Source organism: Tympanuchus pallidicinctus, unplaced genomic scaffold, assembly GCF_026119805.1.
Source record: "Tympanuchus pallidicinctus isolate F22 unplaced genomic scaffold, pur_lepc_1.0 scaffold12, whole genome shotgun sequence".
In the NCBI taxonomy this organism is placed as follows: Eukaryota; Metazoa; Chordata; class Aves; order Galliformes; family Phasianidae; genus Tympanuchus; species Tympanuchus pallidicinctus.
In genome coordinates this window covers 1,491,125-1,502,433 of record NW_026294637.1, presented here as the reverse complement: position 1 = coordinate 1,502,433, position 11,309 = coordinate 1,491,125, and the positions used below count along the sequence as shown (strand labels likewise).

At 42.1% G+C, this 11,309-nt stretch overlaps 1 protein-coding gene across 3 annotated transcripts in view; it reads left to right on the top strand.

Annotated features, from left to right (window-relative positions):
• IQCH (IQ motif containing H) overlaps positions 1–11,309 on the top strand; it is a 62,270-nt gene that overhangs the window by 221 nt on the left and 50,740 nt on the right. For 2 of the 3 annotated variants that reach the window (XM_052672588.1, XM_052672586.1), the window contains exons 2-5: positions 589–711; positions 1,036–1,133; positions 1,469–1,583; positions 5,930–6,052. In XM_052672588.1, the coding sequence (XP_052528548.1) occupies positions 589–711; positions 1,036–1,133; positions 1,469–1,583; positions 5,930–6,052 (459 nt within the window). Of the gene's footprint in view, positions 1–17; positions 107–588; positions 712–1,035; positions 1,134–1,468; positions 1,584–5,929; positions 6,053–11,309 lie in introns of those variants that run through there. The other variant, XM_052672587.1, reaches the window with a different exon arrangement.

The following is an 11,309-nucleotide window of genomic DNA, read 5'->3' as shown; positions in this document are numbered from 1 at the left end:
GGTGGTGCGGCCCGGACCGCGCGTCGCGTTGCCATGGGAGCGGGCGGCGGGCATGGCCGGCACTGCGGGGCAGGGAGAGCGGGCGGGAGCCGCGCTGCTGCTGCGGGTGGGTGCCGTGCCGTGCAGTGCAGTGCAGTGCAGTGCAGTGCCGTGCCGTGCCGTGCCGTGCTATGTAGTGCCGTGCCGTGCCGTGTAGTGCAGTGCAGTGCAGTGCCGTGCCATGCTGTGCTATGTAGTGCCGTGCCGTGCCGTGCAGTGCAGTGCAGTGCCGTGCCATGCTGTGCTATGTAGTGCTGTGCCGTGCCGTGCCATGTTGCTGCGGGTACTTTGACCCACCACCGTCCTGATGGTTACTGACAGTGATTCGTTGTCTCAATGATGTTTTTGTTCCCCCCCAGGTTTCTTCCTGATCAGTGGCTTTAAATGTACTGGCGTTGTGTTTCTCTCTCACTTGTAAAAGCGCAGAATTAAGGGAGGCTGTGTGTATTTCTGTGCTGTGTTCAGGAGGCGTTGGTTTGGGTTGAACGCTGCTGTGTAACCGCACGGGCTTGGGGATGGGAATGACCTCTGTCATGACTTGCTTCTTAGGTTCAAGAAGATCTGCACAAGCTTAAAGACAAAGTGAAAAACATCAGCTTGAAAGGAAACGTGGAAGCTGAGGATATCAGCGACCTGGAAACAGCAATTGAAAGAACTGAGTTTGGGCTGAGAGTAAGTAATGTAGGGCAGATCCAGAGGACGGCTCTCCTTTAAAGTCAGCGATCAGAGCCACGGCCGTGTGTGTCTGTCCTGGAGTTCCCTCTGTGACCAGTGAATGCTAGGACTGATCACACACTGTGGTTCAGTGCCATGGCTTCCCTTTGTTGGTGTGCTCAGAATTGATTGCTTTTGCATTTCTTGGCTTTGGCCAAAATCTAATTGAGTCCAACAGAAGCACAAAGCCTAAAACTTTTTGGTCAAGGGAGGATCTAGTTTGCTAAGTTAATGCATCCCTCATACTTTTATAATTGTCCAAACCTTTTTCTCTTCTGGCAGAAACACGCTGAAAGCTATTTAAGTGCTGTAAGCAGAGAAGTGCTAACTATTTCTGCTACTGACAATGAAGAAATTCGTTCCAAACAGCCCCCTGAATGGTAAGTGAGACATCATTTGCTTCGTGGCAGAGACAAACAAAGGCAACAAGACAGAAAAACTGCAGCATCAGAATCTTGTGAAGCAGATGGGAATGTTGGCCCGAGTTAGGTTATTTTGGGTCGTTTACTATTTGAGTTATATTTTGTATAAGTTAAATCAATACAAAAGTTAATGCTGTCTTACAGCAACCTACTGCTAGCACTTGTGATTTTTTGCTTAACAAGTTTAAACAAGAATGCAGTCTTTTAGATGCAACCAGATGGGAGCAGCGTGCATTTCATAGGTGACATCAGGGTAGGTTTTACAAACCTCACTGTTTCTTCTTTCTAACTAGGTGCCTTCAATGTGGTGCTTCTGAGAACCAGCTGGTTTTACCGCCGGTGCCCGTTGAGCCCATGACTGCCCAGGCATGCAGCAGAGCAGCGCTGCGCCTTTCTCCAGGCTCACAGGTCTGAAATCACAGCTCACTTGATTCCCAGACTGCACTAAATGGGTGCACTGGCATCTCGTAGGTACTGGTTGATCCTATGGCCTTTTTGTTCTGGCTCCACGTGAGTTCAGGGTTTGATAACACAGCATCTGGTGACTGAATTGTTGCAGACCCTCAGTAAATGAGGGAGCTGAGGGGCAGGAGCCTTCTCCCTGCTTTTCCCTGCTGGCTAAAATCCAGGTTAGGAAGGACTTTGGTATCACTGTGGTGCATCCATTTCCCATGTATGCTGATAAAGAATCCTGAAACCAGATGTTTATTCTGTTGTAAGGTCCCAGTCCAGCAAATGCCATATGCACAGCTGCACTTCTGCAAGCAGTGCCTTTGAAATAAAAGGGATTGTATCTGGAATAGCCTGAGTTTGTGTTATGTGAGACTAAAACTGGTTCTCTGGTTTGGCTTTGTGTAAGTGATATGCAGAGCTGTGGGAACAGTTTTCTTTCTTATACAGGGCAGTCACCTCTGTGTTAAGTTCAGGTTTTCTCCTTGAAGTGTTCAACACTTCACTGTCTTTCAAAACTGTAATCCTTGTAACTAATTTAAAGCCTTCTGAAAATGTTTGTATCTGAAGTACTTTTTATGTCAAGATCTGAGTTTTGTCGGATGAGTTTTCTGGTAGTTTCCTCAAACACATTTTAAAAACGTATGTAATTAATTGAGAAAAAAATACCCATTGTCACAACTTTGGGTCATTACAATTTAAATTCAAGGGAAGTTTGGTAAGTGGGAGCTTTAAGGAGAGGCGTTCTGTTGTACCAGGAGTGACGTGGAGTTGTATGGCCAGAATGAGCAGCCTGGCTCTCCTGTTCTTTATAAAGAGTCTTACCATGAAGTAATGTTTTAATATTACTTAGTCTTGAGGTGATGAAAAAGTGCAGTGAGAGCTCCGGGTTTTATTTAACTTGCTCAAGTTTCTTTACTCAATAGAACCATAGAAATGAAATTCTGTGAGATTGTATTGAAAAAGTTGGAAATCTTTTTCTATCCGTTTTATATCTTTGTGTAAGATGTTGCTGTTACCGTTTTGAAAATATTTTCATTTGTAATTGACAAGGAAGATGAACTTTGATGTCTGCTGACTGATGTACTCCTGGCTTTCTCAGCTCCAAATGGAGAAGAATGGTGCTTGGTGCTGTTTTGAGGGCAGAGTGCAGTTGGCCAATATCCCAACCCTGTCCTGTAGGAACACATTTACTTTTGAAACACATCAGCAGAGTCCAGCTACTCTGAACGCTCCCCATTATCAGTGGTTTTATAACTCTCTGTGAGCACCAGTGAGCTTAAATTACAGGGGAGCTCATGCTGTATGCTGCCCTGACTTTCTCTTTTCATCTGCTTAGAGATGCACACCCAGTGACACACGAGCTACCCCTCATTTCCCATGATGAGGAAAGGGGCAAACAGTGCTGTTCTGCCAGCTGTTCCACATGCCCGTCATGCCAACATAAAAAGCTTTTATTATCAAATAGTTGTGAAATCCAGCTGGGAAATTACCACCTGCAGTTCCTCACTTCCTGTCTCTGCCTCACTGGCAACTATGAACATTTTTTGGTTTTATTTAAGTGCACTTTTGTGTTTTTTCCACTCAGAATAAAAGCTCTGTGAACAAATAGTTTTCCATTTGCAGGCAGTATTTCTGGTTATGTAGGCTTGAAGAAATCAACTTCTCGACTCTTGCAGGTTCTGAGAGAAATGAATAATTCACACAGTGATGTTTTTGTGCTTTGCAATCTGCAGCAGGTCGTGTGAGAGTAGAAATGGAGCTCAGGTTGTGTTTGTGGCAGTTAGGATAAAATAACGTTGGAGTCACATGAGCACAGATGCAATTTTCATATGGAATACTTGTTGTGAGTGAAATAGCTTGCCCACAGGTGTCAGGATGGGCTTAAAGTTATTGCTTAGTCACAAGGATGGTATTTCTGAGTGATAGCAGCAGCAGGATGGGGCTGGATGAACCTGGCTCACAGGGGAGTTGTGAAGCACTGTCCCTCCTTTTTTTTGCTCACTATGTGCTGTAATTGGGTTTGTTGCGATGATGTTGATGCCTGAGAACCATAAAAGGTGTCTTCCTTCTGCAGTAGTTATAGAGACTCCAAGTGAATATTCTCTCATCTCTAATAGGATTAAAGATGTCAGTAAGCGCTGTTTCTAGAAGGCTCTAGAATATGGAAGAGCCACTGATAGACTTGAAAAGTGGTGTAGTTACTGGCAATATATGTTGTTTCAAAGATTGACGTAATGTAAGTCGTTCATTAGGAACTTAGACTCTATTTGAAACCATGCACTGCTTGTAACGGCAAAACAGAACTGAGTTTGCCCTGGTGGCTTCGCACAACAAAATGCCCTCAGCTCTGAGATGTTTTCTGTGTTGAAGGATAAGCAGGTGTGAATCCTTAGCTGTACAGATCACACCAGCTTGTTCTGTATATTGCTGTGTACACCGTGCTAATAACGGAGCACAGTAGTTCTCATTCTCACAGAGCATGGTATCAGCATCACTACGTGCTTTGCACTGCTGCTCTCCTCTGTTGCACAAAACACGAAGATGGCTCAAGGCACTGGGCAAGGTAGACAGAAGGACCCGTGATAACCCTGCAGCTGTAGGGTTGCCCATTGCCATACACATACATTGCCAGCCTATGCAGTGACCTTTATTGGTGTGTTATTGTTATTTTGTTTGAGTTTGGCTTTTCAGATTAAGCGTTTCCATTCTTGTTACACTGAGTGGAATCTGCCGCTCCGGTGCTGATTGCTGCACTGCCTGACTGGGGAATTTGCATTGTGAACCATCTCCTGTTTTAATTGAGAAGATACTCAGATTTTCCCAATTCTTGTTTAATAGCACAAGCAGTTTCCTTTCCGTACAGTAGTGTCATAGTAATAAAATAAATACCACAAAATCACTGATGAGGTGCAAATTGAACTTTCTGTCTCTGTGCAGCCATGTGGGTAAAAGAGTAATTGGCTTGGATAATAACTTCTGTTCTTACAAATCCAGATCTAAAGGAGTGTCTCATTGATACATCTGCTTGTAATCACTATCAAAATAAGGGAATATATTGTGCAGATAAAGAAATTTACCAGGTTTTCGTGCTTACACAAAGTAATGCAATTCCTTCGTAGCTCAAACATACCTCCAGCAATTCTTGCACTTCTGGTGACACATTTTGTTTGTCAGCAAATACAATTTTCATAAATTCCTTTATTACGATTACACAACAGAAGTATCAGCAGAGAGTTCTCCTCTATAAATATCTTCAGTTGGATTTCACACAGTAAGAGGGCTTTTTGCATTCCCATATCCGTGCCCTGGGAAACAAGCAAAGCAGTGGCAAGGCTCCAGCTGCTCTCAGTAACTGTGCTGTGCTGACATGCCTGGTGCCCCATTCCTCCCTGCCACCTCAGGACTCTTCCCTCTTTGGCACTGGTCAGTAAATAAACCCTGCTGGGTGCAGAGACTGCTCAAGAAGCAATAAAAGCATTGGGAGGTATCACTGCAATTAGCACAGATGTAAATGAAAGCACATGCGTTATCATGAGCTGAAATGTCTTCACCTCGAGACACTTTCAGAGTAGAAGAATAAATGATGCCTTCTCTGGGTTTTATAGGATGTGTGCTTCAGGTCAGGACTCCGTGTTGGGTCTCTGTCTATTTCTGTGTATTTCTGGTTTGCTGCATGCTTTGCACCCCCTTGACTAGTTCACCAGTTTGTTTTGTCAGCCTGAGATGCAAAATCAATGAGAAAGGTAATCTGAGATTCACCTGAGACATCATTCAGGGAAGGAAATATCCATGTCAGCATAATGTAAGATGTGACTTTAGCTCTTCCCCTCTAACAGGATAATTTGTATTAATATTCATAATAGCAAGTTGGGAATTTTTTCTGAAAATGTGATTTGCTTTGTTCGTGTTTCCCAACTTGTAAGTATTAAATCGTCTGTTGTAGCACAGGTAAACTGAATGTAGAACTGACCCCAAGTCAGTGAAACAGGATTGTCTTTTGCACTTAAAATGTTACTCAAAGATGTGCAAATCTGGGACTTTCAGAACACTGCAGTGAAATTAATTGAACAAATTTGGGATATGTGCAAATAGTGGTTTGATGCCTCTCTAGGCTGTTTGTCCAATCAGCACACACTTTTCCACTGTTTGCCCAGCTCTGAGGGGATAGTGAGATAACAGTGGGTTTTTTAGTCATCATTTTGCACATTTTGCATCATTTTGTAACATCAGTCAATCCCTGAATACTTACGGCCGACTGTTTTAAGACCATGCACGTTCCATGTTTCCATTACATGTTTCAGAAGCAGCTGGAAATGGATATGAAGCTTATGCTTGACCCAGAAAACATCAGTAAGAAAGCTGTTTTGAAACAACAGAGCTATGAGACCAGGCTGCCACGTATAACTAAGAAGAAACCTGCTCCTGTAAGTACCTTCTGTTGTCCTGTGGGCTTGCACACGTTGGCTGCTCACCAGTAAAGTTAATACAGATCAGACCTTAACTAAAAAGCTATTTACGTTGTAAGGGAAAGTACCTCATAGCTTTCGATTTGTTGACATTCATACGTAACAAAGCAATCTGAGTGACAACAGTGGGGAAAACAAACATGCAGCATAACAGTTATGGGTGCTTAGTCCAGCAAACGTATAAATGTGTATGGGAATGTGTGTAATCATGGTAAGATTAGGAAGAGAAACAAAAGGGAGCTTGTGGAGTTCAGGCTGTGGCCCAGAGATCAAGGAAGGGTGGACTTTTGCTTGTTTATTCCCCAGCTGTTTCTTTACAAGATAGGAGCACGTCCTGTTTTCAAATGCCAGTAGGATTGTTGTGAATGAGCCTGAAACACTTGTATTTTGCTCTGATGCTTGTTTCAATTGACTTTAATAAAAGAAGGAATCCTGCCGTAGAGCTACAGCATCAGAAATCAGTGTCACTGCAGCAGGAAAACAGAGATTACACTGAATCAGAATCCTCGAGTTAACTCATGAATGCAGTGTGCTCACAGTTGAGCTTTGAGGGATTCTGAAGCACAGCCTTTCATTCAGCTCAGTAGAGCTGTTTCCTTTGGTACAGAACGCCTCTCAAGGCCCCTCAGAGTCCCCTGACCGGTGGCTGCATCATCACCCTTCTCTGCTCTTACACTGCTTACGTTGTGCTACATCACGTTTTGATTCCCAGACATTTCAGTTCTGCAACCGCTGCTCCTCTTAAATACCATAACAAGAGATCAGTTATGTTCTCAAATTTAGTGCAGCACTGTGGTCCATGTGAAAGAACATGCCCAACAGTTTTGTACAAGAGTGCTGTCCTAGAATTTACTTTTACAACGGAAGCATTATGCAGCAAGTCCAGTGCCATAAGATTCTAAGGTGTTTGGTTTCAGGTACCAGAAGCAATCTGTGAATGGCACAGTTGTAAGCTGCCACTCAGAAAAATGATTTTTGAAGGCTATTGCCCAGACTAAAGGGTGATTTGTCTAACCCTGTGATATACAGTTAATGAGAGAAAAGCATCATGGCTAATAGCTTTTTAGAACCACTCTAAAACGCTCACAGGGAGGAATGTTATACTGCTGCTGAGTGCCATGTGTTTTACTGCTCTCACTGAAACACATCAAGAAAACTTCTTCCTGTTGACTGAAATTACAGACAGTATAAATTAGTCAAACTTCTGATACGTATTTACAGTTGCTTTTTGTGATAGGGAGCTTGGATGAAAAAACAAGAAGGTATTTCCTATCTGTCGTGTATTTTACAGCTTTCCTAAGCAGATGCTTTCAAATGTTTTTGCACTGCATGACACGATCTTGGTTTTGAAATGTTCTGCCTTCAGTGGGGGTACAATTTTGCAATTAGATTCACAGAGTCTACTGCCTAGATTGTGAACAAAGGCATTTTGTGAAGTGCGAGGTGTACAAGCACTCAGTGCAGCGACGGCTGGAGATCACCAATGGTAACTGAAATAAATCTGTGTGCAGTTGCAGGTCTAAAACTATACAGCCTTGAGTTTCGGGAAGCAGAAAACAGCAAGAAGAATGGAGTTAGGTACTGCCTACCTTATTTTTGCTAATCAGCCATTAGAGGGCAATATCTGTACACACGCACACACGGGATCACACGTGCAGACACGTGAGCGTACCCACGTACCTGCTCTGCGTGCGTACATAAATTCAGTGATCATCTCCCCCAAAAAATCAGCGGCAGGAGGACTCTCCCAGCGACGTGAATGAGAAACAAATCACTTCATCAACTGCATTCACCTCTTTCTCCAAGAGTGCTCAGCATCTGAGTTTTCAAGGAGAGCTGAGCGTTTGTGCGTGCAGTGCCATGGCAGGCTCGCTGGCTTTGCTGTAACTGAGTAGGTCTGCATGAGGCACACAGGCTTTTCACTATCTTGCCATGTGGGTAGTTTGAAAAATTATTTTCATTTTCAAACTTTTAAGATCTCATTTTTTTTTCATGAAAGATTTCTTTGTCTTTTGTCGTATACTGATACATTATGACAGAAACTACAAGCGATTAACTGTGCCGTCACTGTTGCCCTTCTGTACTTTTTTGGATGGATAAGCACTAATGCTTCGTCCTCTGTAGTTATCTTTAAATGAGAAATGTAATTCTGTTGGAAGCACCATGGTCAGACCGGGCATCGCTTTGTTTTGTAGACTATATATGGATAACAAATGAAGAAAGACAAGCAGACAATAATTAAGTATGCACTCTTCCCGTGAGGATCCAGCAAAACAAACAGTAATCTGAACTGCAGCAAAAATAATTCTGGCTAACTGCTGCAATGTAGAAAAGATTCACAACTATATGTTTCATTTCCATAGGACTGCTGTTCTTTTATAGAATTATACTGGCACTTTTTGGTCCCTGTTTTCATATAAATATATATTATGCTGTAAACTTAGGAACCTCTTAATTTATTCATGAGTTAGAATTTAATATGGTGATGATTTCTAGCCTTTATGAGTTGCATCTTATATAGTGTGGCTGTAATGGAGATGGCAGTGATTCTGTTTTGCTGGTTGCTTTTTTTTAGCTGACTTATTTGAGTGCAGTCACTAGTTATATCCTCCCTTCTTCGCACTGTGCTGATCGCTAAGGCTTATCACTGAGGGTCTATTCATTTCCAGAGCTATCAGTTAAGGCAGAGCTTGGCGTTTCTTTTCCTTTCAGATTATTAGAAGTTGCAGGAGAAGAGCAGGTCTTTGGTCCTCGGAATCGGATTCTTTTAGACTCGTGTATCTTTGATAATTGCAGTCAGAGCACGGTTTGTCATTGGTAGCAGAATGAGACCTAAACAAATCGATGCTACATGACAGTAATTCAAAATAAGCTTGTTGCATTTGTCTTACGGTATGTAATCATAATAAGCAGCACACTGGATTAATAAAATCATCCTGTCACTAAAATTAAAAAGGAAATAATTGGTGAGATGGAGTTAACTTAACAGATGAGTAAAGTCAGAATCCTTTCAACCCAGAAATGGGAATGTGAAGGTCACCTCCATCTCAGATGACAAACGTAGAACGTTTTGTTGGTAAACAAATTAATCTTTTGAAAGGTCACCATTTGTTTTAAGGTTTTCTCCAGTTCTTGTCATCTGGAATTGGAGATTGACTGTCATTTTGCTAGGTAGGGGTGCAGCCGAAGCTGCTGAAGCTGCTTCTGTACGTATCAGCATTCCTCAACAAAACTCAGTGCCTGATTGTGATGCTATGGGCTGCTGGTTTACAGCTGTCTCCGGACAAGAATGGAGGGCCACCCCTGAATTCCAATAAGATGGTCCTGCATATTCTGCCTGATGTAAACTGGCCCTTCGCCCGTAAGTAAAATGTATTGTAGTTCAAGCCAGCAATTATCTTTCTTACTTCCTTCTGTGCTGCTTCTGTTCCCTTTTTCAAAAAACAGATGTGAGATTCACCAAAGTTCTCCATCTATTCTCTCTTGCACCTGCTAAGGCAGGATTTTGATGGAGGTGTGTGGCTGGGAGAGCTAGCAGGAGGCCGTCAAAGGAGCAAAGCTTGATTTTTCCAATAACGTGGAAAATTAATGATTCACAGACATCTCTAATTAGTTTAAGCTTAAAGTAGGTAAGAATAATATGTAAAACCTGTTGCTGAAGATGCCCACTTACTGCATATGGAAGGTTATGTGTTGGGCCTTCTGTTTCAAATGGAGTTTATTCTATTTAGATAAACAAAATGTGAGAGAAATACTTACTGATATCACGCATCTCGTGGATTAATGATTAGCTAGATAAAACGCAGGACTACATAAACTGGAATGAAAAAGACAAACCTGGATTTTCAGTGTGATTTTCCCACTCAGAAATTTTCTTGGATAATAAGACAGCAAGCTTTGAAGATGGTTCATATTTCAGATTTTCTGCAGAGCTGTTACAAATTTGACTCGTCTGGCGTGAGTGGCTCTGCTAACACTGGTGAGAACGCGTCCTTTACTTACCATGAAGTCCTTTATTACCACTGGGTATCTCTGCACTGAATTCCACATGCTGGTTCTTAGTCTCAGGGGACCAAAAGCAGGTCATTCAAAACCAGAATTAAGCACTTCATTTATTTATTGTGTGTTACTGAGATTATTTGGCTTATCATCAGAACGAGGTGCTTCCTTTTCAGATATTTGTAATTAGCTCATTCAGTCGTTTAAGATTTTTCTTCCCAAGAACTGTGGTTAAAACAACAGGGTTAGAGTCCCTCAACATGCCTGCTCCCATTTCTGAAGCTGGGCACTGTGCACTTCTAGCAGAGCTGCCATTCTACCAGAGACCAACCAGCAGTTCTGAGATTACTTCAGAGAGTTCTTTAGGTATCCTGGAGTGCGTTTCATCAGGATCCAGCCATGTGAAAGCCTCTGAGCCTTACCTACCTGATCTGTGTGGTGCTTAAGGTAGCCTGAGACCTCTTTTCCCTTTTGCACTGGAATAAATGTGCCTTCTCCAGGCTTTTGCCTGCCAGCTTTCTGAGCATATTGAAAACTGGCCTTACTGCCATTGATTTGATTTTACTGTTTCATCCTTCTCTTTGTGGGGATTATTAACTGCGTACATCAAATCTCAGTAGGATCTTAATCAAAAATATGAAGGCAGATGGCAATTTGGAGCAGACAATCATGAAATGATTGATTGTTGTTACATACTTTTTCCACCACTGCTATCAAGTTGAGGGGTTTTCTAATACTTAGAAATTCTCATTTATCTAATCTTCCTGGTTGATAAACTATAGTTTTGAGGAGTGCTACTGATCACCTTTCCTTTGTATTTAGTAGTAGACTATATTCTTTTATGGGGGAAAAGCATACATATATTTTGAAAAGCAGTTGTTCTGGTTAAATATTGCTGTCTAGGTTAGAAAAAAAAAAAAAAGAGAAAAGAAAACAAATAGAAAACTAATCAGAAAATCCCTATGGTGTTACAACAAGTGCCCCATTTAAAATAAAGCAAAAAGAAAAAATCAAGAGGGAGAGGTTTATCCACAGGAGAAAAACACTTTAGAAAGGGTAATAGAATTGTTTTTCTCATGTCCCAGGTTAATTACACTCAGAAGTGCTTGAAATGAAAACATAGTTTTTCAGCACGCTCCAAGCATATTATACAGTGTAAGCTTCCCTCTGCAGTCCAGATGAAGTGCTCCCTTCCAGCCCTATAAAACTGTACTTT